This window comes from Nematolebias whitei, chromosome 12 (assembly GCF_014905685.2).
Source record: "Nematolebias whitei isolate Nwh7 chromosome 12, NemWhi1, whole genome shotgun sequence".
Taxonomy (NCBI): domain Eukaryota; kingdom Metazoa; phylum Chordata; class Actinopteri; order Cyprinodontiformes; family Rivulidae; genus Nematolebias; species Nematolebias whitei.
The window spans coordinates 16858544-16885614 of record NC_056509.1 but is presented as its reverse complement, the minus strand read 5'-3'; the positions used below and the strand labels follow the sequence as shown (position 1 = coordinate 16885614).

At 41.2% G+C, this 27071-nt stretch overlaps 1 protein-coding gene across 1 annotated transcript in view; it reads right to left on the bottom strand.

Annotated features, from left to right (window-relative positions):
- LOC119418440 (CD2-associated protein) overlaps nucleotides 1-27071 on the bottom strand; it is a gene marked incomplete in the record, with an annotated part of 130625 nt that overhangs the window by 76903 nt on the left and 26651 nt on the right. Inside the window, 3 exon segments of the mRNA XM_037685723.1 lie at nucleotides 2123-2249; nucleotides 2988-3088; nucleotides 11330-11480. Of these exon segments, the coding sequence (XP_037541651.1) occupies nucleotides 2123-2249; nucleotides 2988-3088; nucleotides 11330-11480 (379 nt within the window).

Sequence of the window (27071 nt, the reverse complement as noted above, 5' to 3'; positions counted from 1 at the left end):
AAAGCTTTGCAGAGAGTGGTGAAGGCTGCACAGAAATCTGTTGGAATGAGTCTCCCCACCATCACAGACATCTACACCTCCAGATGCAGGAAGAGGGCCACCTGCATCATGAAGGACCCCACCCACCCAGCACACACACTTTTTGCCCCACTCCCCTCAGGAAGGAGGTTAAGGAGCATTAAGTGTAGAACCACTAGACTGAGGAACAGCTTCTACCCTGAGGCTGTTAGACTCATGAATCTCTAACTAGAATAATCACTGTGAAAAACCATATCATGTTGCTGCTGATCTGTTTCATGTTGCTGCTGATCTGTTTCAATGTTGATGTGTTCATGCGTGCACATCTGCTCACAGACTCATGTTCATGTTTGTGCTGATGTTCAATGTTTTATGTTATGAGTGCTTAGTGTATATTTAGTTGATGTTTTTCTTAGTTCATATCTTAGATGTCATTACTGTTTTTCTTATACATTTTATTGTTGGATGTAACTGGGACCCTGTGTACATAATTTCGCTCCACCACATGTACCACATGAGGTGCGAATGACAATAAAGAAACTCTGACTCTCTGACTCTGACTGTACTTTTAGGAACTGATTTGTTCGCAGCTTGTATAATAATTGATGTTAATTTTTCATTCAATTCTTCAATTTATTTAATATCTTCTCTAATAATTTCTCCACATTTAACTTGAGCCAGATCTTGAAAACTGACCCAGTTAGCTTTATTAAATTACCATCTAGGTATTCGAAATGCTTTTTCTTTAAGAACATCCATTCTTATTTTAATTATATTATTGGATAATGGTCACTGCCAAGTGATGTTTTGTTCGTCACTTCCCACTGTGTAATTCCTGCAATGTTACTTGAAGTAATTTTTTAATCGATTGCTGTTTCTGTGTTCTTTGTAATATTATATCTCGTCTCTGTTCCATTATTTATGCACACTAGTCTAGTTTCTTCAATGAATTCCTCAACATTTCTCCAATTTATATATGTGTGATCACTTCCCCATAGAATACTGTGAGCATTAAAATCTCCACACCATACAACCTTCCCTTGTACCCGTCCTCTGCCCTTGGGTTAAAATGATACTCAAGACCTAAGGTTTAAAACTGAGGCCTCCTGGGTCATATTGACTCATGGGTAGCAGGAAGGTTAAACAAAAAATTAATTAAAAAAGCTAAATCTTACAGTCGTGACGACCTAGGGATCCTGAAACATGCTCAATAATCAAGGTTGAAAAATCTAACATGATTAAGTCAGATCCTCTGGACAGATTCTGCTGAACCATCTGTCCAGAGGACCTGACTTAACCTTGTAAGATCTAGCTGAAATACTGTAAACACGTTTTTACAAACTAACGTGACTGCTGCTGCCTGTAGTGACATGTCAGTGCTGGTTGCCTTTCCAGTCAGGGTGCTTTTATGACAACACCAACTGCCCAGTGCTCCCCCAATACAAAAGAGGAAAAACAAATCCTTGAAGCATCCTCAGCATCAGTTTCCACCAGCGTAGTCTAACTCTGGAACGACTGGCCAGCGAACGGCTCGTCTGAATGCAGCTGAGACCAAAGTGGACTGCTGCCATCTTTATGATAATATCTCAGCACCAGTCACGTATACATTACAGAGTTAACCAGCCTCACTTAACGTCAAACTCAAAACAAATGTCTGTTTTTCATGTCGTCTCTCTTCTCTCTGGAAGGTTTTATTAAATCAACAAGTTCTAGTGCTAAACTGGAGCATAATCTGACATACTCATATCTTTCTGTTTTCACTGCTGAAACCTATTGCACTCATTTATTTATTTTGTTAAACTATGTTAACTTAGCACCAATCCTTCACTGAGCCAGAGCAAAATAAACACTTCTGTCAGGACCTGGAAGTGGGCTCGTAAGACCAACAACTTCTTGTTAGGAGTGCTGCGTTTGTTTAGTTAGTTATACTTTAACTTTGTGTAATTTATGACTAGATCAGTGTTTCTCCTACCATTATCCAAGGAGGGCGTCCCGCCCTGTCCACAGGAACAAGCGCACTGCTTACCAAAATCCCAACCCCCCAGCACTGAGCTAGCTGTAGTAGAAACCCCCTGTCTGTCAGGATTTGTAACAGTGCTATTACCAGTCACATTAGCCGAGGTGTTCTTGGGCTCTGGTTCTTCTCCAGTTGTCTCCAGCTCTTCAACAAAGTTGGATGGAAAGAGTCCGGATTTGCCGTTCACTGTGCCGCTCCACCAGCCCTCTTCCACCTGCAGGCAAAACAAAACAACCTATAAGTCTGCCTTTCACTCGTCAACCTGAATGCCTTGTGGTTGCATGTGTTAAATCCTTAAAGGGAAGGGCCTTTTGTCGTGCCCATTCTCTGCATGCTCTGACTCGTTCAAAACTCAAGCAGCCAACACTTTTTGCTTCCAATAAACGCAAACTTCAAAACCTTCTGGCAAATGAAATGCACTAAAATCCATGTAAAGTCTGGAAAATTATCTTCAGTTTATTTACATAATATGGCACCGAGCCAAAACAGAGGTCATCTCAGGGCACTAACAGAAACATTCACATACATAGAAATGCCAACTTGTAAAGTTCTTTATCTAAGGAAGCAGCAGATTGTGTTGAATTTTCACTTCCTCTCAGTCTAACATCCTGAGCAAGCACAAAGGAAACAGTGGGAAGGAAAAACTCCCTTTTAACAGGAAGAAACCTCCAACAGAACCAGGCTCAGGGCGAGCAGCCATCTGCTTTGACCGGCTGGTTTGAGAGGACAGGAAGTAGAGACAGACGAACATAGGTCCAGGTGAACTTTCTATTGGAAGAAAGTTAAAACAAGGAAAGACAAAAAATGTCTGTGTTGTGGGGGGAGATAAAAATGTAAACCACACACAAAAAAAAAGGACAATCCTTTTGGTGCGTCTCGAACTTGAGTTTTAAAAAATAAGTTAATTATAAATAAATTAAGGATCTGAGCTGAAGTCCAACATTTTAATTACCTCCTCTGTGATTTCTATAATGTCTCCCAGTTTGAGCTCCAGTTCGTCTTCGTTTAATGGTTGATACTCAAACACCGCCTTGCACTGCCTCTTCTTCAGCTCTGTAAAGGAGAGAAGTCAGTTAGCTCAACAACAAACTGCTTGTCTGGGAGTCGTTGCTTCCTCTGAGTGTGAGAGCAGAAACAGCTGATCTAATCCTACATGTGCTACAGAGACCCTCACCCACAGACAGAGAAACTCTCAGACAGACAAGCCAAGGACTGAATGGAGTACTTAATAAATACATAAGAGAACTGAGTGTTGAATCAAAAACAAGAAACCAAACTAGCAGTACGGTGATGTCCCCCGTCACTGAGGGATTAGAATAGTGAATGTTTTTAGTTTCCGAGCTGTTTTTCTGTACTGGAATTGAACAGGGAATGCAATAAACCTTAATGTTTTTGGTGCAAGAAATTCAACAGATAGGAGTTACACTGTGGAGAAAAACATAGGAACATGTAAAACAGGTAGGATACTTTTTTTACTGGGTTTTTTTTTTCACCCCCAGACTTTGTCATTGTGCCTGTCTGGTCAATAAAATTGCTCTCTCAGTGCTTCCTTGGACAATCCATCAATCAGTCCATCAATACATCAATCAGTCCATCAATACATCAATCTCTCAATCAATCCGTCAATCAGTCCATCAATCCATCTATCAGTCTATCAATCCATCAATCAGTCCATCAATCAATCCATCAATCAGTCCATCAATCAATCCATCAATCAGTCCATCAATCAGTCCATCAATCAATCATCAATCATTCAATCAGTCCATCAATCCATCAGTCAGTCCATCAATCTATCAATCAGTCCACCAATCCATCAATCAATCAATCAGTCCATCAATCCATTAATCAATCCATCAATCAGTCCATCAGTCCATCAATCCATCAATCAATCCATCAATCAATCCATCAATCCATCAATCAGTCCATCAATCAATCAATCCATCAATCAGTCCATCAATCATCAATCAATCCAACAATCAGTCCATCTAACCATCAATCAATCCATCAATAAGTCCATCAATAAATCAATCCATCAATCAATCCATCAATCAGTCCATCCATCCATCAATCATCATCATCTTTTTGGGGCACAAGGGTCACTGGTGGCAATATCCAGCAGTCAATGTGCGAGAGGTGGGGGACACCCTGGACAGGTCTCCATTCCATCACAGGGACACAGAGACAAACGAGACAAACAACCATTCACTCTCTCACTCTCACCTAGAGACAATTTAGAGTTACCCATCAGTCTAACATGCATGTTTTTGGTCTGTGGGAGGAAACTGAGTACTCAGAGAAAACCCACACATGCACGAAGAGAACATGCAAACTCCACCCAGAAAGGTCCCTGGATGGGATATGAACAGATGACCTTCTCGCTGAGAGACAACAGCTCGACTAGCTGTGCCACCGTGCCACCCTCCTTGGACAAGCAAAAAAAAAAAAAGAAAAACATAACCTACCTCTGTTCAGTGTAACTTCTATCCACCTGAATATGCCGCAACAAAAACATTAAGGTTTATATGCCCTGTTTAATTATAGTCCAGAAAAACTCTCATCTCTAAAACTACAAATATTCACTGTTCGAATCCCTCAGAAACGGGGACATAGGTGTACCGCTCGTTGATTCTTGAAAACCTCATGTTTGGAGTACAGCAGCTTTCAATTTAAACAGAGCAAGCTTCTCAGATGAGAAGCACATCTCATCTGAATCAAAAATCATTTTATTTGCCTCTGAATGTCCAGGATGTTCTCAGGACTAAACTAAAATGCTCCTTTACATGTTGGTCAACAAGAGTGAACTTCTTAACCATAACTTACAACGTATAAACAGAAACGGGATATTGACAGTGTTGATCTTTAGGAAATCATTATCAAAATAATGTTTTACTACTCACCATATACTATTATTTTATATAATGATGAGCATAACTGGTCAAAATAAATGTTGAGCCACACATTTTGAGCAGATTTCTGATGAATTTACTAAAGTTGTGATTAGACCGTCACGATAACAAATTTTGCTGGGCGATTAATTGTCTCAAAAATTATTGCGATAAACGATAATATTGTTTGAAATGTAACAATAATTAATTGTCAAATTTTAGAAGGAATGTTGATTTGTTTGGAGTGTAGTACCTTTTTGACCACCTGATGGCAGTATAAGACTGTTTGAACCAAAGGATGGATATCTAAAAAAGTTAAATCTGGTCCTCTGGACATTCAAAAAACAAAACAAAGCAAAACAACAACAAAAAAATGTAGAAACATTTCATCTTTCATCTGAAAGACTTCTTCAGTCTGAGATGCTGTATTCAGCTCTACCTGGATTATTGAGCATTCATCAGGATACAAAGGATGGATAGTTGAGCAGCATGTCTCCTTCAGAAAAATGGGAGGGAGGGCCCTTGACGTGACATGGTGACGTGGCGGACGCTCAGTGATTTGAGCTCTTTAGCATAGCATTTTTCACGCAAAGCTTTTAATTTAAAAAAATAAAAATTACAAATCAGTAAACAAGTTCTCAGCTTCTTTTTGCTGAGAAAAACAACTTTTTACACGAAAGCACAGGTTTCAACCGTGAATTTTGGAGCTTTGACAAAACAGTTTTTTTCCCCAAGGTCGGCCTGTTAGCTTAGCTGCTTTTAACAATCCAAAAACACAATTTTGGACAGTAAAAGAGAAAGGGAGGGGCCAGTGAAGAGTTGAGCATTTTGTCATCCAGTGTCTTCAGTAGAAAGAGAGAGACACGAAGAAACGATAAAGCCAATAAATGAAAATGAGGTCGATAATTTTCATTCATCATGCGATTAATTGATTAATTGTTAATCGCAACAGGCCTAGTTGTGAAATGTTCCCAGTTGTCTGCTCCACTGTAGATTCATTTAACATTAATGGTAAATGGACTGTACCTATATAGCGCCTTTCTATCTTATTTCAAGATACTCAAAGCGCTTTACAACACAATCTGTGTCCTCATTTACCCATTCATACAGCACTCTACTAGATCTCTACAAAGATAATTGAACAAATCATTCTAAAGAGACTAATCAGAGCTTTAGATCACATTCATACACCGATGGGACACACTTCAGAGGCTATGAGGGGTTCAGTGTCTTGCACAGGGACACTTCGACATGTGACTGCTGGTGGATTCGAACCCCCAACTCTCGCATTGGAGGACGTCTGCTCCAACCACTCAGCCACAGCCGCCCCATTAATGAGGGGAGAGTTGTTGAAATCAAAGCTGGTTTTGTGATGGTATCTTGGAGCAAGATGAAACACATTGGAGGTATGCTGCTCTCACCTTGATAAGCACGAAAAGACACGTTAGCTCTCACTCAGGCAGGAAGAGGTCAAATATTCAATATATATTATATATTAATATATATATTAATATATATACAATGTTCTAGAATTGCACCGCTCGGGGTGGCTGCATGTTGGAGCAGCTCTGTTACTTTCATTCTGAGATTTTGCTTTTGGAAACTTTAATTCCTCTTTTTCTGGATGTAAATCACATTTTTTGGATGATTGTTTCCTCTGGTATCAGATGTTGTGCAGCTGGAAGGATTTTTACTAAACTTTTTTTACTTTTAGACATTTGTTATGATGCGTAACCATGGCAACAAGGCAGTTTTCTACAACCAACAACAGCTGATTAACATCTCAAAAGCTCAAATAATATCTCAACTACAGCCCCAAATCTCAAATGAGTTGAAACGATGTTCTGTGGACGCATTCTCATCTACCTGCCAGCTGTGCTCGAGTGCCTGACCACTGAGATCCTGGAATTAGCAGGAAACATGGGTCATGACAGCGGAAGGACAGGATCGTCCCTCGGCACCTACAGTTGGCTGTCCGCAGTGACGAGGAGCTCGGCAGGCTGCTGGGAGGAGTTCTGCCTGGCATTCAGGCGGTCCTACAGCCCGGGGGAACCAAGAGTCCAGCCGAGTCTGGGTGGACGGATCGGGCGGCATCTGCAGCCAGTTTCTTAGGATCCACTGTGGGATGGACCTTTACAAGAGATCCTTCATGTCTACAGCCATCAGCATCTATAACATCTCTTAATGAAATGAGGATAGGAGTAGGGTGGGTGATTTTTTTTTGGGGGGGGGGGGGGGGGTTTGCACCATTTCACCCGCTTCAAATGTTATCAGCCATTAAATGGCCATTATTAGTTGTTATCATCCCCATATGAAGTGGTCAGACTGCCCCTCCTGTACCTCCTAGTGGGTTTAAAGGTACGTTGCTAGCGTTGTTAACGATGATAATAGGCTCTGTTTTTAGCGTTGTTAGCGCTCATAATAGCTTCACGTGGTTAGGTTTAGAGTAAAGGGTCTGGTGGTTAGGTTAAGGCACAAGGGTAAGGGGGTTAAGTTTAGGGTTGGTCCTCTGGGTCAGGTGTAAGGTTAGGGTTAGGAAAAGTGTTACATAAGCTGTAAAAAAAAATAATAATAAATTAAAAAAAAGACACTTCCTGGTTTACCACCGTGCGACACAGCAATAATAACTATAATAACGTATCTTTAAACCTACTAGGAGGTAGGTGAGACCGTCTCACCACTACATATGGGGATGATAACAACTAATGACGGCTGATAACATCCGAAGCCTCTGACCATTTTCATGTTGTCAGTGTGCGTTTGGCAAATTAATAATGTTTGCTAAAATCCAGCAACTCAGGTTTAATAATAAAGTTATGAACAAATATGGCTGTCTTGTCGTTTGGGAAGCCATTGTTGAACCGTGTCACTTCCCTCTGCTGCTGAGAAACTCCAACACCTCCTCAGCTGGTGACGCTCGTCACCCACAGCACGCATGCGACAGAGTATAAACTCAAAGCAAGTGTTACCTGCCCCTCTTCCTCTTTCGCGTTAACAATTTTTTTGTTTGTTTGTTTTTTAGTTTGTCAAAGCACTGTCTTTGTGTTGTTTTTCTTTTTTATACAGAAGTAAAGTTTAATAATAGTCCTCGGCTCTGGACGCATTTCAACCACAGCACGCAGCAACAAAGAGTATAAACTGAAAGCGAGAGCGACACTTGCCCCCTCTTTCTTCTTTCACGTTGACAAAATGTTTGTTTTATCGTTTGTCAAAGCTCAATTTTGATGTTAACATTGAGCAGGAGCTGAGAGCTGCAGGATCATGTTTCAAACTCCACTTAAAAAACTGTGCACTACAAAACGTGCTCATTGCAGCCATTAATCCTGACTTCCTCATTTTGATTAAAATATTAAAATTTAAAAAATCAGCACAAATTGTTTTATTCATTTTTGTTTTGTAGGTCAAAGTGTTTTGTACAACACTGTTAAAATGTTGCTGATCAATTTGAATTTATTATTATTGATTATATTTAATTTGATTGTTCAGTATCAAATGGTCAAAAATATTTACAGTTTAAATAAGGATTTTTTTTTTCAGGCAAATTGATGCACTTTAGATCTTTTCTGTTACAAACTATAAAACAATGTTAATAATCTTTGTTGTAAGTAAATGGACTGTACTTATACAGCGCCTTTCTATCTGATCAAGATACTCAAAGTGCTTTACAACACAATCTGTCCTCATTTACCCATTCATACAGCACTCTACTAGATCTCTACAAAGATAATTGAACAAATCATTTTAAAGAGACTAATCAGAGCTTTATCACATTCATACACTGATGGGACACACATCGGTGGCAATGAGGGTGTAAGAGCCATATTAGTAAAATAAGTAATTGAAGGCTTGACAGGTGAGCATGCAGCATTGACACTTGGATGGTGGGTGTGTCAGTGTGTGTGTGTGTGTGTGTTGACTGTCACCAGATATCAATGACGTGCTGACTGGCGTTCTGGCTTTTGTATGGATGAAGAAGTTGGGTGCGCCCGGGGTCGTCATATTTTCTGTTGACCGTGTTATAAGACGCCGTAGAGTTATGCCATTAAGCATTTATCAATAGTTTAGACCTGGTCAGTATGTGTCTCAGTCTGTAATGTTTAAAGCTTGGAAATTTGAAACAGAATAAATCGATCATGACACAAAGAAGTGACCTGGAGTGACGTCAGTTTGGAAACACGCGTCGGACAGAGATTCCCGAGTTTAACCAAGTGCGGCCCTCAATATCATAAGTTTGCCGCGAAATTAGAGGGGTTCAGTGTCTTGCCCAGGGACACTTTGACATGTGACTGCTGGTGGATTCGAACCCTCAACTTCTGCATTGGAGGACGACTGCTCTAACCACTCAGCCACAGCCACAATGTTATGCAGAGCTGTACTTATAACAATTTTATAGAAAAATTTAACTATCAATTTTTGTTAGAAATCAGTCGCGGCGGAGAGTTGGGGGGGGGGGGGGGGCAAAATGTTTACGTCTTCCTAGGGGTTCATAACAGAAAATAATTGAGAAGCACTGTTCTAAAGAAACTTCTTACACGTTGTGTAGGCAATAATGTGTGGAAATGTAATACCATCCAGGATACAACAAAACATACTCTGGAAGGTTTACTGTGTGTATCTGACAGAATACTTTCTGTACTGGTGCTTAATATGAACAAACCAACCAACAAAGAGTCCTGACCTGATGATGTTGGTCTTTTTAGAAAAGCAACATCATCAGGCCAGGACTCTGCGGTCTACACTCATCTCCAGGCCAGCGGTCACTCTTTCAGGGATGAAGATGTTCACATCCTGGACAGAGAGGAACGATGGTTTGAGAGAGGAGTAAAGGAGGCCATCTTTGTGAAAATAAATCATCCATCATTAAACAGGGGTGGAGGCCTCCGGGTTCAATTGTCCCCCTCTTACAATGCTGTGATTGCTAGTATCACTCAGCCCTCAGTGAGTAGTAAACAGCCATCAGGGTGTTAATGATCCATCGTTAGGCTGATGGTCCTTCTTGATCATGTGAACCACTAGTTCTGGATGTCAACAACAAACTGGTTGATCCACTATGAGAAGGTTCCATTTATAAGGCCCTATTTACACGGACACGATGGGGGGAAACGTAAGTGTTGTCGTATGTTAATTAGAGGAAAAGATTTGCGTTGACACGGACGGATTTTGTGTTTACATGCATCCGGAAGAATCTCCCCCGCCCTCCCGAATCCATCGGCCCAGATGAACTGCAGGAGGACGTAGAAGAGAAAGCTGTTAGGGGAATTTTAAATTAATAGTTCATCCAAGTTCTTTTATTGAATCCACTGAATATTTTAAGTTGCATTAATCAAAGGAGTGACTTCCTGAACGAGCCAGATGAACAGCGCGGGACATCCAGGATGAAAATAAGAGTCCAGTTCATTAATGTAGTTTACAGTTAACTTGTTTTTAATAGTGTGTTCAGTTTAATTATCAGTGTTTGTGTGACATACAGTTTGTGGTGTTGAATAAATAAATAAAAATTTAAACCTGTTTTCATTTTCAACAGTAGTAACACGCAATATGTTTAGCATAATTTTAAATTTGAATTACATAATGTCCAGATAGCTTCATTATATCTCGCACACCAACATAAATACTGTTTATTATTATTAAACTTATTATTTAGCACATTTAGTATGTTATAGTACAGCGTGACGTGTGCGCGTGCCTCGTTCTATAAACAGTGATATTAGAACTGGATCAGATTGTGTCTCTTCCAACACAGATGTCGGTCACAGCACCTGGAATCTGACGTAGATTAACTACGAGATTAAAAATATATTCCATCAGTTGTAGTTCTGAAAGCACTGTCCGCCGCCATGTTGATAGAAATATGCCGTCTGTCCGACCGCGCGTGCGCATGTGGTTTAACACAAAGCCTCAGCGGGAGATGTTTACATCATCAGCGGGGGGTCAGCGAAAAACCTCCACTCTGGAAGGTGGGTTCAGAAACCTCTGGATTCAAAGAGGGGGGCCACTGGTGTCGTGTAAATGATCCGCAGAACCGCAGAGAGAAAACTGCGGATGCACTCAAAATATTCGCCGTGTAAACGGCCCCTCAGACTGACTTTGTTGTAGCTCCTCAAACTGAAGAAGTCTTTGGGATAAAAGATGAAACGTTTCAACAAGAAGAATCCATCCAGAGGACCCGACTTAAACTTGTTAAACATTTACTATTCAAATACCTCAGCATGAGGGGACATCGATGTACCGTGTTCTTGAAATTGAAGCCTCTACCAGAAATCTTTTGTGAAAACAGCAACAACTCGCTACATTTAACCACTAGAATATTTGCCCACTCTTCATGATAAAACTGTTCAAATTCCTTAAAGTGATGTGATCCATTTGAGTCTCATTCAAAGTGCAAAGTAAAAAAATGATAGCATCTTACTTTTTGATGCAGCAGGCGGAGGAGGCTGGAAGCCACCAATGGGGATGCCGATGTGGCTCATCCTCTTGACCAAGTTGGCCACGTTACTTGGCTCTTTCTTCGGAGGCTCAGCAGTCTTATTTAGCTCATTTGCTGTTTCCTTTTTGACTACCTAGGAAAAAAAGAAAGAAAAAGCTGTTAGTGTCGACCATTTACTACATATATCTATTAATCCACTTCTGTAGCAGTGTTGTCCTGTTGGGGACCATAACAAGGAAGGCAGCAGGCAAAAGGCAGGGAAACATGAACAGGTCACCAGTCAACACAAAGACACACAAAACAGGCCAAGCACACACACGCTGACATACATGTGTGGACCATTGAAATCAGTTTCTCAAAATTCCATTTTCAGTTTTCTCCTGGATTACTGACAAAACCACACGTGAATCAGGTTCAAGTTTAAGTATCTTTATTATCCTCAGGGGCAACTAGTTTCACAGTCAGTAAGCAAATAAAACATCCACACTACACAAAACATTACAACATTAAAATAATATGGAAGTCATCAGTGTTCACTGATCACTCTGTTCGTTCTACATCTGGGCAGCAGATATCTGTGTCATGATGGAAGCAACCTGAACTCACCATGGAGTGGTGATCAGGATCTGCCAGAATCAGCCTGGCCTTGTTCAATTCAATTCAATTAACTTTATTTATATAGCGCCAAATCACAACAAAGTTGTCTCAGGGCACTGAACAGGAACATTCACATGACCTCACTGACCTCACCTTGTGTAGATCAGTGAGGTTCTGCAGGGCAGCAGTTCTGCTGCACATCCTGACAATCCCTTAGTTATATACATAAACACACACACACACACACACACACACATTATATACACAGTACAGGAAGTTTTTAAGAAAAACAAGCTCCAACTCCACAACTAGTGCTACAAATGTGGCTTAAAATAAGATTGTGCCCCCCCCCCCCACACACACACACGCGCCCCATTTTTCCAATTAGCTTCATCACCAGCAGTACTGTGGGTTTATTGTTTTAAAAAAAAAAGTTTAAATAAATGAAGGCAGAACAGTCTGAACAGTGCAGCTTGGGAGTTGTGGTGAAGAGGTTAGAGAAGGTGGGCTGTGATCGGAAGATCGCTAGTTCAACTCCCAGTACAGACAACATCAAAATGTGGGTGGGATAGGTGAAGCACCCACACCTGCCTCCACCCTCATTTACCCTACCCAGTGCCCTTGAGCAAGACCCTTAATCCCCACCATCTGCCCTAAATAACAGCTCTCTGCTCACACACAGAGGGCTGTGGTAGCTCGGTGGTCTGTGGTTGTGTCAGGAAGGACATCCGGCGTAAAAGTAATTGCCAAGTCTTTGTGTGACTTAGTTCACTGTGATGACCCCTGAAGAAAGAAGCAGCCGAAAGAAAAATAAAATAAAAATAAATTTTAAAAGTCTGAACAGTGCAGCTTTGTTGCCCTTATCTCCGCCTCCCTTTATATTAAGACCTCCTATCATTACGTCACTCGTTTGCACCTTTCAGAGTTTCAATAAAAAACTTTGCTCAATCAATAAAAATGTGTAAATCTGGGGAAATACTCAGTTTTTACATTCCTGTCCCTTTGCCATTTTTCAAACCGTTTTGACACTAGAGGACTGAATCATGGGTGGCATGTTAGTGCAGTTGGTAGAGCTGGTGCCTCTCAAAGAGAAGGTTGCCGGATCAAATCCCAGCCATGGGTTTTTCTAGGTGGAGTTTGCATGTTCTCTCCGTGCATGTGTGAGTTTTCTCCAGGTACTCCAGTTTCCTCCCACAGACCAAAAACATGCATGTTAGGCTGATTGGTAACTCTAAACTGTCTCTAGGTGTGAGTGAGAGAGTGAATGGTTGGTTGTCTCATTTGTCTCTATGTGTCCTTGTGATGGACTGGAGACCTGTCCAGGGTGTCCCCGCCTCTCACACAGTGACAGCTGGATATGGACACCAGTGAACCCCCATGACCCAAAAAGGAAGCGGGTAAAGATAATGGATGGATGGACGTTAGACACCTGCCTAATCAAACGTTTCTCCTCACTCCTCTCCTACAACAGTCTCCTGTTTCCCTGCTCTGAAACTCTCAAAGTCAGCAGAGTCTTCAGTTTGTGTTCTGCACTGGACACTCTCGTCCCTCTGTGCTTGTGCAGTTGAGAAACGCTCTCACTGACGTGTTACAGAACAGCATAACATTCACAATTGTTTTTGTTGTTAATTATTTATCAAGTGTCTCAGGATCAGGTGCGGAAAGAGGACCAAAATAACGTACTCAAATAAAGGTACCGTATTTTTTGGCCTAAAGGTGGCAGTTTTTTGCATAATTTACATGTCCTTACTTATAGGTCGAAGCGACGTATTTATGGATTTTTCCCATATTTATAAACCATTTTTTGGCTGAGATATGACCATTTGCATTCATTCTGACTGAAAAAAAATTTGAGCACCACTTTCAGCCACTTGATGGCAGCAGAGTAGTAATAGCTATATAGCATGCTGTTGCATCATGTAATAGGTAAATGTGGCAATAATGACAAATTCAATAAAGTTCAAGACAAAAACAACTGGACTTTATTTATTATACCAACAAAGTCCATGCTCAATAATCCAGGTATACAATCCAACAATTTTCAGTCAGGTCTTAGCACCAACAGAACTGGTTTGTTCCACTTTGGAGTAAGCTGTTGGGGGAAGAAGCAGTTTTGTGTTGTGCGTTTCCTTGGCTGATGAAGCCTTCTGAATGGAAAGTGAAACGTTTCAGCACAAAAAAAAAGAAACTGTCCAGAAGATCTGAATTGTTAAATTTATTTATTATACTTTACTTTATGCCTTTATAGTTTTTTCTTTTGAACTTTTTTGAATTTACCATGTCCTGCATGACTGAGAATCTTCACCATCTATTAATGAGACAATCTGCCTGCCACAGCCTCCCCACCTTCATTCTGCTCACTGCTTGGAACAAGTCAATCCAGCTGCACCACCCTGGTGAAATGCAGCTAATTTGACCATTAAAGTGCATTTATTAAGCAAATGTTAGACTGAGACACACTTTTGTTATAATTTTGAGCAAACAAATAATTGTTTTTAAGTGTTAATCTTATTAAATTCTTGTTAAAGTCCTTCCGTGTACGCTCCCACGGCCGTCATTTGGCAGCCCATCGATTTTTGGCACAACACCGGCCCACATTTCCGGGTTGTCAGTGGTGACGCGTAATAGATGCGACGTATACAGCGGATGCGACTTATAGGGCAGAGCGACAACTACAGCGGAAGATATGGTACAACTACTCTGTTGAAATTTAAATGGACTGTACTTATATAGAGCTTTTCTATCTGATCAAGATACTCAAAGTGCTTTACACTACAATCTGTGCCTCATTTACCCATTCATACAGCACTCTACTAGATTTATACAAAGAATAATCAGAGCTTTATCACATTCATACACCGATGGGACACACATTGGAGGCAACGAGGGGTTCAGTGTCTTGCCCAGGGACACTTCAGCATGCGACTGCTGGTGGAATTGAACCCCCAACTCTTGTATTGGAGGACGACTGCTCTAACTACTCAGCCACAACTGCCCAAATAAATTTACATGTGTGAAAATCTACTCAGGTAAAAGTAAAAAGTCTAAAAATTTACTCCGAGTAAAAGCTACTTAGTTACTTTTTGCAGCATGGTGGTGGTGGTGGTGGTGGTGGGGGGGGGTCCTTTCAAGTTTGATGCTCAGTTGACAGAAATTTTTCAAAGACGCTCTTAAATAAGAAGCCTCACCGTTTAACATCCATTTACCCATTCATTTTCTTTTACCCATTTCTCCTTTCCATGTCACGGGGGGAGCTGGTGTCCATGTCCAGCAGTCACTGTGTGGGAGGCGGAGGACACATGGACAGGTCTCCAGTCCAACACAAGGACAAACAAGCCGGACAAACAAGCCAAACAAACATTCACACTCTCACTCACACCTAGGGATGATTTAGTGTTACCAGTTAATCTAATATGAATGGTCTTGGTCTGTGGGAGAACACAGGAGTACTGGAGGAAACCCCCGTGTGCACGCCGGCCAGAACATGCACAAACTCCACATACTAAGACTGAGAGGTGCACCTGCGCTAATCACTATCATCCACAGTTTTAATGAAATTACAAAAAAAAAAAACATGGCTACAAATTTAAAATCTTGGTAGACCATAACTTATTTCATCGCAGTCTGCACACATTAACCTGTTAATTAACAAAAACAGCACAACGGCTAGGAGGTTAGCACTGTTGCTTCACAGAATGAAGGTCCTGGGCTCAAGCCCCAGGTTGGACCCAGAGTTTTTTTTTTGGTTACATGTTAACCCAGTGCAGACAGGGGTTTTCACCAGGTACTGGTTTCCTCCCACAGACCAAAAACATGTGTGTTAGGTTCATTGGTAACTATAACTTGTCCTTAGGTGAGAGTGTGAATTGTTGTTCGTCTCTGCGATGGACTGGAGACATGTCCAGGTGTCTCCAGCTCACCCTGTAACCTGGAAAAGAGAAAGGGGTAAAAGAAAATGGATGGATGGTATAAAAACACTTAAATGACCTGACCTGCTCTAGATTTTAATTACAGTTCAGTCTTTAAGCTAACACTAACCTCGACTCACTCACTCCGGCAGATGAAGTGGCCCGGCAAGTGGGCGGAGTCTGTACAATGTCTGTGGGTTTGTCACTTCTAGCTGGATCAAACGCTGGTTGACTGAAAAGGTTCAAGGTTCAAGTTCTTTATTGTCATTCGCATCACATGTGGTACATGAGGTGGAACAACTGTGCACTCAAGGTCCCAGTTACACCCAAAAATAGCAAAAATACAAAGTATAAAAAAGAAACAGTAGATAAGGATATAGGATATACATTAAACACTAATAATAATATAATACGGTGTATTAAACAGCAGCCTGAACATGAGGCTGTTGTGAGCAGGTGGGTGTGAACACAGCAGCTTAAAGGCAAGAGACGAGGAGTAAAGAGCAATTCCAGTCACTGCGGGCTTACGATGTACTTTTCCCTCCATCATTTTACAGAGCGGAGGAGAGAAAGATGGTCCCTTTTCTGGCAGATCTGATTTGAGGGGGTAAGGTATTTGTTTGAGGGGTGTTGCTCCCTCTTGCTCCTGCGTATAGGAACAAGAGGGAATGTTTTTTATTTTTTTTATACAAGGATCATCTACCAGGGGAGTGGTGGCACAGAGGTTAGAGAAGGTGGGCCTGTGATCGGAAGATCGCCGGTTCAAGCCCCGGTAACGACAACATCAAAAATGTGGGTGGGGTAAGTGAAGCACCCACACCTGCCCCCACCCTCATTCACCCCACCCTGGGCCCTTGAGCAAGGCCCTTAACCACCACCATCTGCTCCTCCGGGTGTCCTAGCTCTCTGCTCCACACAGTGGGCTGTGGTAGCTCGGTGGTCTGTGGTTGTGTCAGGAAGGGCAACCGGCGTAAAAATAACTGCAAAGTCTTCGCGCCATTTAGTTCGCTGTGGCGACCCCTGAAGAAGGGAGCAGCCGAAAGAAGAAAAAAATAAATAAAATACAAGGGTCATGTACAGACATGTCACAGTCCTCATCCACTGCAACTGTTTTACTCTTGAACCGTTTCTTGGACTGTGTTTTGTCTGCTGGGCCGAGCAGCTGAGAGAGTTTTGAGGCTTTGCTGCCTCTGGGGTTTCTGACACAGGATGTCACCACCAGTAGCCTCACAGTTTGAGATGCTAATTTCATTTGATTCCAGTGACCAGGTCTTATCTTGAGCTGTGCCCTGTGCATCATCATTTCCTGATTCTCCATCAAAGCTGTTCCCTGTCACATTTGCTGAATACCCATTGTTTCCTTCAGGTATTTTCTACAGACAGGCCCAATAACATGTCCCTGTGAACCACATCCACAGCACTTCATCTCAGAAGACAGGTGAACTGTGTAATCAAACCCACTGATTTGAAAACAAAATGCTATGGTAAATGTCATTTTTTTGGATCATGCAACCTGCCGAATGAAAAAGACAACATGCTTCACAGATTTGCAGCCTAAAGGAATCAGTTTTAATGGAGACGTGAGCCGGCCATGTCTCCCGGGATCAGCCAGGATAGACCTGGGATATTTAGCTGGGCTGACCAGAAGGACCACCTGAACATGTGGGGTGGAAGAGTACTAAAATTACAAACTCAAGTAAAAATACAGGTAATCTTTAGAAATTTTACTCAAGTACAAACAAAATCACATGTGTATAAAATGCTAATTCTAAAACATGCAGTGCACGCAGACGAGGGCTGGGACGTGTACAGTTTGCTGCTAGCTGACATTTTCACAGGTTTTCTGTCAACTCTTAGTGTCCTAAATAAAACGGTAGATCTGGTGAATTTGAAAGTTTCCTGCTGTTCCTCAAACTTAAGAGTTGGACTTTCGACCTTTGGTGGAATTTCCGAATCAGCGTTTGTAAAGCAGTAAGTAATTGTGAACTCTGTCACTGATCATTTACAGTGCACAGCTCTAAACTCTGTTTCTATGACCTACATTAACAGAACTCTCTCTTCTGTCTTGTACTTCGTTCTCTCTGAACCTTCATTCAGCAATGAACAGCTGACAAGAGTATGAGTAATAAAGGATGAGTTGCTAAAAAAGTTAAGTCAGGTCCTCTAGACGTTCAAAAAACAAGAAAACAAAAAAAAATTGCAGAAACATTTTGTCTTTCATCCGAAAGACTTCTTCAGTCTGAGGAGCTGTGTTCAGCTCAGTCTTATAAATAGTACCATCTCATAGTGGATCAACCAATTTGCTGCCGACAGCCTGAACTAGCTGTTCACATGATCAAGGAGGACCACCAGATGATCCAGTGGCTGTGATCATCTCCATCCGCAACAACAAAATGAAAGAGGGTGAAGCAGAACAACTCAGAATCAAAGTTTCATCCTGCCTCAGCAATGCCAAACCACCACCTTCCAACATCAGTAGAGAGGAGAGGGACGCACTCACCACTCTTAGCAAGGACAAAAACATCATCATTCTCCCAGCAGACAAAGGAAGGTGCACAGTGATTTTGAACCAGAAAGACTATCATGAGAAAGTTATGACACTCCTTAGTGACTTAACCACTTATGAACCTCTGAAAAGAGATCCAGGAAGTGGTTACAAGAAGAAGTTAATAGATTGCCTGAAAAATTTGGAACAGGACAAGGCTATTGACCGTTTTCTGTACCACAGACTGTACCCAGGGGAGGCCACACCTAGTCTGTTTGGTTTACCTAAAATCCACAAACAAGGTGTACCTTTAAGACCTATTGTTGGCATGATTAACTCTGTCACTTACAATGTTTCCAAATATCTGGCGTCTGTACTCATCCCTTTAGTTGGCAGCTCAGAACACCACATACAGAACACCATGGACTTTGTGGATAAGGTGAGGGATGTCATCATGGAGACTGATGAAACAATGGTCTATTTTCAGAATCGCAATCAGAATAAACTTTATCGTTACACCGAGATACAACGAGAACATGTACGTACAGTCGTCCGAAAGATGGACGCAGTGCACGAAGCTGCTACTATAAAAGCGCGGCCTTTCTTATTCTTGTTCAGAATAATATTTTTGCTTAGATGAGAAAAGAGAAGAAAACATGAGGAAAGACGGCATAAAAAAACGATCTCTTAGACAGGGCTCGATTTGAGGCATCATAAAAAAACTACCATAGCAAAGCACATAAATAGATGTGATATATGTACATGTAGGCCGGTGAAGACAATGAATTTTAAAGGAAGGTTGTAGCATGGTCCAAAGCCCCCCCCTCTCAGCCATTGTCCAGATAAGAGTTATTTATCATCAGCTCGGTTGAAGTTCCGTCACATGTCCACGGCCTTGGGGAAGGGAGGGGTGAGGAGACAGAGGCATCTTTGTTTTTTCTAAACATGCCAGGAGGAGTTGAGATAAGTCCGCTGTAAAGGCCACAGTTTGGGTCAGGCAGAACTCGTGAATTGGCGTTTCTGCTTTTTAAAAGTCTCGCTGGTATAGTTCTCTGATGGAAACTCTAAACAGCCGAATTGATTCCTTACGCCGAAAGTCGAGCTCACACCTTTCTCTAAGATTATTCCCACTCTTTATGGGTGCTGCCAGAAAGTTCACAGTCCTGATTAGGGATGGGGGCGATCCGATCCGGTATTGGCCTCCGATACCAGCATAATTTACGTATCGGATTTTTCCGATCCAACCTGCAGAGATTTCCGATCCATCATGCATGTCTGTGTCTGTTGAAACATCTCGTGATTCCCTGCCAGCTGCTCTCCACGTTGGCTTCAAACTAGGGCTGCAACAACCAATCAAAAAAATCGATAAAAATAGATGATTAAAAGTGTTTGCATCGAATTTCATTATCGATTTGTTGTAATGCGCGATTATGCGTCTTTCACGGTGCTGCAGAGCCGTTTTGTTCAGCTGCAGAGAGTTGTCAATGCTGACTGACTGAATAAAGTAAAAAAAATAATAATAACTCTGCAGCGCGAGGTGAACAGAGCGGTGTTTTCAAAGGAAATTAAGTAAATTTTACACATGACAGACGCAGAGAAAACTGTTCTTCCCTCAAGGACACATTTTACAAAGTAGCTACATATTGTGCAGGTATAAAGTATACATTTGAATATATTTTGTGTACTTTTATTTTTTATTGAAACTATTTGACTAACTTTTCCATCCATCCATCCATTATCTTTTACCCGTTTCTTCCGTTTTTGGGTCACGGGGGTCGCCGGTGCCCATGTCCGGCAATCACTGTGCGAGGGGCGGGGTACACCCTGGATGGGTCGCAAGTCCATCACAGGGCCACATAGAGATAAATAACCATTCACTCACACCTATGGATAATTTAGAGTCAACAATTAGTCCAACGTGCATGTTTTTGGTCTGTTGGAGGAAACCGAAGTACCCGGAGAAAACCCACGCATGCACAGAGAGAACATGCAAACTCCACCCAGAAAGGCCCCCGGACCAGGATTTGAACCAGGGACCTGTTCGCTGAGAGGCAGCAGCTCTACCAGTTGCTCCACCGTGCTGCCCTGACTAACTTTTATTTTTTATTATTCAATATTTTACTAACAGAATAGTCAAGTAGCAACCTGTTTTTTGTGCAAATTGCTATGTCAGTCAAATGTTCAATTTTGGAATTAAGGGGTGGAAATTAAACATTTGTTGTTGTTGTGTTCTTTTTGTTTGCCGAATCATTGATTAATCGAAAAACCAATCGGCTGATTAATCGATTATTGGGATGATCGTTAATTGCAGCCCTACTTCAAACTATGGAATGGGTTTCCAGAATGGAGGCGTGTCTCATGAACCCAGAGTAATAAGACCTGCCTCACATTCAGGAAATCCATTTCATAGGGGTTGGTCATTTGAGAGAGGAGTAAAGGAGGCCATCTTTGTGAAAAGAAATCGTCCATCATCAAACAGGGGTGGAGGCCTCCGGGTTCAACTGTCCCCCTCTTACAATGCTGTTATTGCTAGTATCACTCAGCCTCCTGTGAATAGTAAACAGCCATCAGGGTGCTAATGATCCATCGTTGGGCTGATGGTCCTCCTTGATCATGTGAGCAAATGGTTTTGGTTGTCAGCTGCAAACTGGTTGATCCACTCTGAGAAGGTGCTATTTATAAGACTGAGCTGAATACAGCACTTCAGACTGAGGAAATATTTCGGATGAAAGACAAAACGTTTCTACAATTTTTTTGTTTTGTTTTTTTGAATTCTAAAGGACCAGACTTAAATTTTTACATTTTTCTACCTGGATTATTGAGCATGCATCAGGATAAAGCAGTGTTTCCCTTACCATTATACAGGCGGGGTTCCCCACCCCATCAACAGAACTGAGCACTCCGCCTACCAAACTGAACTTGCCCCTCCCACCCCCACCCGGCATTGACATATCACTAAGCTAGCGGCTCAAAATACAGGCTCTCTAGCTAAAAAGTCAAAGGCAGCACTCACACTGCCTCTTCCCACAAGCTGAACGTCCCCCACCCACGCTAAAAACTGTTAGTACAAGCTGCGCTGAGACATGTCTCCGTTCCCCCCATCAGCAAAAATCAAGGATGAGATGAGCACCCTGCCATGGCAAGCTAACTAGGGGAAACACTGTAAAGGATGTGATTATTCTTAGTTATATACGTTTAATACTTTGTCACAGCTTCGCGGTTCGTATTTTTTTCAAAATAAGATTGGACATGACACAACTGGCTGATTGATGGATGAGCAGCCGCACGATCAGCATGAAATTTTTATTTAAAATAAATTATTTTAAATTATTTAGCACCTCCCGCAGATTTGTGCTGTCCATACTGCAGGATAAACTTCCTGCAGCAGCTGATCAGCTGTTCACAGTGCAGAGAGGGGAAGTGGGTGTGGCCAAAAGCGCTTGCAGATGGCAAAACGCAGAGGAGGCAGGGAGCTGAAATCATGATATTCTTAGAGCTTTAGAGTTTAGAAACATTGTTTAGAATATTGCAAGGGTGTGGGAAGGGTTTAAAACACCTTCACATACACAATATATATGAATACTAAAATAAACTATTTACTACTTGTAGTACTATTCTTACTTTGCGGTTTTTCCACTTATCACGGGGCTTCAGGGTACAGATCCCCCGCGATAAGCGAGGGACTACTGTATACATCTCTCTCACAGACACACATCCACACTACATTTTTACTTGAGTATGTTTTATTTCAAGTATTGTACTTGGGTACATTTAAAATCTCATCAGTTACTGGAAAAAAAAATTGGGAACGTAAATATGTGGGGGAAATTATATCCAATTACGTCATTTGATTTTCAATTTTGCAACTAAGTGATTTGCCATCAGGATGGGCTTCTCCCCTTTTTATTCATCAAATACGACATTTGAATTATGGTGTCATTTTTATTGTCACCAAAAACAGCCTGAATATAAATGCCAAACCAGCACTAAGCCAAAATACAAACTGGATTCCAAAAAAATTGGGACACTAAACAAATTGTGAATAAAAACTGAATGCAATGATGTAGCGGTACCAACATCTAATATTTTATTCAGAATAGAACACAAATCACAGATCAAAAGTTTAAACTGAGAGAATGCATCATTGTAAGGGAAAAATCTGTTGTTTCCAAATTTCATGGCATCAACAAATCCCCAAAAAGTTGGGACAAGTCCATTTTTTTCCAAGTCCATGTTCTAGAATTGCGCTGCTCAAGGTGGCTGCATGTTGGAGCAGCTCTGTTACTTTCATTTTGAGATTTTGCTTTTGGAAACTTTAATTCCTCTTTTTCTGGATATAAATCACATTTATTGGATGATTGTTTCCTCTGGTATCGGATGCTGTGCAGCTGAAAGGATTTTTACTGAAACTCGTTTTAGTTTTGGACATTTGTTAAAATGATGCGTAACCTTGGCAACAAGGTAGTTTTCTACAACCAACAGCAGCTGATTAACATCTCAAAAGCTCAAATAATATCTCAGTTACAGGCCCAAATCTCAAGTGAGTTGAAAAGGATGTTCTGTGGACGCATTCTCATCTACCTGCCAGCTGTGCTCGAGTGCCTGACCACTGAGATCCTGGAATTAGCAGGAAACACGGCTCATGACAGCAGAAGGACAGGATCGTCCCTCGGCACCTACAGTTGGCTGTCTGCAGTGACGAGGAGCTCGGCAGACTGCTGGGAGGAGTGGCCATCGCTCTGGGAGGAGTTCTGCCTGACATTTAGGCGGTCCTACAGCCCGAGGGGAACTGAGAGGCCAGCCGAGTCTGGGTGGACGGATCAGACGGCATCTGCAGCCAGTTTCTTAGGATCCACAGTGGGATGGACCTTTACAAGAGATCCTTCCTGCCTACAGCCATCAGTATCTATAACATCTCTTAATGAAATGAGGTTAATGAGTTATAACAACAAATAATTTCCCTCTGGGATTAATAAAGTATTTTTGAATTGAATTTAATTTTTTAATTGAATTTTTACCACTGTGTGGCATCCCCACTTCTTCTTACAACACTCAGACGTCTGGGGACAGAGGAGACCAGTTTCTCAAATTTAGAAATAGGAATGCTCTCCCATTTATGTCTAATACAGGCCTCTAACTGTTCAATCGTCTTGGGCCTTCTTTGTCGCACCTTCCTCTTTATGATGCGCCAAATGTTCTCTATAGGTGAAAGATCTGGACTGCAGGCTGGCCATTTCAGTACCCGGATCCTTCTCCTACGTAGCCATGATGTTGTGATTGCTGCAGAATGTGGTCTGGCATTATCGTGTTGAAAAATGCAGGGTCCTCCCTGAAAGAGATGACGTCTAGATGGGAGCATATGTTGTTCTAGAACCTGAACATAGTTCTCTGCATTAATGGTGCCTTTCCAGACATGCAAGCTGCCCATGCCACAAGCGCTCATGCAACCCCATACCATCAGTGATGCAGGCTTCTGAACGGAGCGTTGATAACAACTTGGGCTATCCTTGTCCTCTCTGGTCCGGATGACATGGCGTCTTAGTGTTCCATAAAGAACTTCAAATTGTGACTCATCTGACCACAGAACAGTCTTCCATTTTGTCACACTCCATTTTAAATGACCCCTGGCCCAGTGCAAATGTCTGAGCTTGTGGAGCTTGCTTAGAAATGGCTTCCTCTTTGCACTGTAGAGTTTCAGCTGGCAACGGCGGATGGCACGGTGGATTGTGTTCACTGATGATGCTTTCTGGAAGTATTCCTGAGCCCATTCTGTTATTTCCTTGACAGTGGCATTCCTGTTTGAGGTGCAGTGATGTTTAAGGGCCCAGAGATCACGAGCATCCAGTAGAGTTTTACGGCCTTGACCCTTACACGCAGCGATTGTTCCAGATTCTCTGAATCTTTTGATGATGTTATGCACGGTTGATGATGATAACTTAAAAGTCTTTGTTATTTTACGCTGGGTAACACCATTCTGGTATTGCTGCACTATCTTTCTGCGCAACAATGGTGGAATTGGTGATCCTCTTACCATCTTGGCTTCTGAGAGACACTGACACTCTGAGAAGCTCTTTTTGTACCCAATCATGTTGTCAATTGACCTAATTAGTGTTAATTGGTCTTCCAGCTGTTTGTTATATGCTCAATTTCCTTTTTCCAGCCACTTATTGCTACTTGTCCCAACTTTTTTGGGATTTGTTGACACTGTGAAATTTTGAATCAACATATTTTTCCTTTAAAATGTTACATTTACTCAGATTAAACTTTTGATCCGTCATCTATATTATATTACGAATAAAATATTGACATTTGTCATCTCCACATCATTGCATTCAGTTTTTATTCACAATTTGTTTAGTGTCCCAACTTTTTTGGAATCTGGTTTGTAAAATACCAGGGACAACCAATCTGAACGCAATCCTGAAAATTCCACCCAAGATTACCCAGAAGAATTTGAGGCGCACAGTCTGTTGCATTCAAGTACAACATGTAATTTAAATAATTTGGATGGAAATTTAACAGTAGCCAAAAAAAACTTACTGTCTCAGTAAGAGGGTTTCTAAAGAAATCAGCCAATCAAATGTAATGATTTTTAAATAAGTCTAAAATAAAATAACCTCTAAAATGTTGTATGAACAGAACAACGCCTATAACCGTAAGAGAATTTATGTATGCTGGGCATAGATGGACCATGTATCTAATGCTGATGGGCTGAAGGTAGATAAGTGAACATTTGCATTGATTAGACATGCTGATCAGGTGGACTGATACTGTCAGCAGCCCAAGCACCATCAACATAAATACAAAGACAAACTAAACAAAGAATGTCATGCAAATGAGTGACATCCCTTCCTCCTCACCCTCATGGTCTGAAACTTGGATAAAACGCTGGAAAGTAATGCCAAAATAATGCTTGTGTTATGCATCTTTATTCTAAGGGACTATACCTAAAACATATATGACATATGACAAAAAATATATGACAAGTTCATCGGTATGGGGTGTAACAAGACATCAATTTAAATCGATATATTGATTCAATGATTCAATTATATCGTGGCAAAACTAAAAAAATCGATTGATATCGTCATCTTTAAAATATGCTTTTATTTTGAAATTCCCAAGGCACGTCTGTGACACCAGTTCCGTGTGCGGCTGCGCTCTGCGGCCACCTCAGCAACATGGCAGACGAGGCAGAAAACACAGAAAATGAAATTCACTCTCCTGCTGGATTTAAATCAACACTGGAAATATTTTGATTCCAACAGAAGGACGGCTCCACAGAGAACTCATGCCGTATGCAACAGGTGCCAGTGTGAGTTCAAATACTCAGGAAACAACAAATTTGGCCGTTCACATGAAGAAGAAACACGGCATTGATAGCCATGTTATGTAAGCTCAATATCTATTTTTGTTTCTTTAGAACTGAAAGGTAATCAGGACACTTAAGTTAACTGGTTTAAAAAATGCAACTAAACATGAGAAATGTGAGACGATACTGAACTGGTCCTTTATTTTAATTTTTTCATTAATTAAGAAAAAAATGTCTTATTTAAATGCCTGGTGCCTGTAATAACAGAAATAAAATGGTTAAATCATTAAATGTATTTATATGTAAATGAGATGGGCATTTGATATCGCAATATATCGATCGCAGACTTGTGAATCGAATAGAATTGAAATTGTATCGTGACAGACATGATATCGAGAAAAATCATATCGTAAAAACAAATCAATATAATATCGTATTGTGGTAAAGCTGCTGATTTGCACCCCTATTCATTGGTTTTTAGATTTGGTTTTAGAACCCATCGATTCAACAAGTTTTATACAGGAACACTTGCTTTTAATTAAGTCTGAGCACCAGAGCAGTGTTTCCCCTACCATTATACAAGCGGGGTGCCCCACCCCGTCAACAGAACTGAGCACCCCGCCTACCAAATCAAACCCCCCACCCCCCGGCACTGACATAGCACTAAGCTAGCGGCGCAAAATACAGGCTTTGTAGCTAAAAAGCTAAAGGCAGCACTCACATTGCCTCTTCCCTCATGCCGAACACCCCCACCCTCACTCAGAAACTGTTAGTACAAGCTGCGCTCAGACATGTCTTCATCCACACCCATCAACAAAAATCCTGGATGAGATGAGCACCCCGCCATGGCTAGTTAACGAGGGGAAACACTGCAGAGGGTCAGTTAGTCAAAATAAAGACTTTAGTATTTTTTTTAATCAATCTGGTGTTAAATGTAAAGACAAGCAGAAACCAGAAATACAAGTTAAAAAAAACACCAGAAAGTATGAAATGCTTAAAAGAAGAATTCACGATTCAACAGAAGAAAATCTAATTAACAAGAACCCTCAGAGCGTCTTAAATTTAAGTGGACTACATCTGACTCAACTCTCAGCTGTAATAAAACTACAGTGGTGCTTGAAAATTTGTCAACTCTGTAATTTTCTATATTTCTGCATAAATATGACCTAAAACATCATCTGATTTTCACACAACTCGTAAAAGTAGGTAAAGAGAACCCAGTTTAACAAATGAGACAAAATATTATACTTGGTCATTTATTTATTGAGGAAAATGATCCAATATAACATATTTGTGATGGTAAAAGTATGTGAACCTCTAGTATTATCAGTTAGTTTGAAGGTGAAATTAGAGTCTGATGTTTTCAATCAATGGGATGATGATCAGAACTGCGAATCATAGAGGTTCACATACTTTTACCAC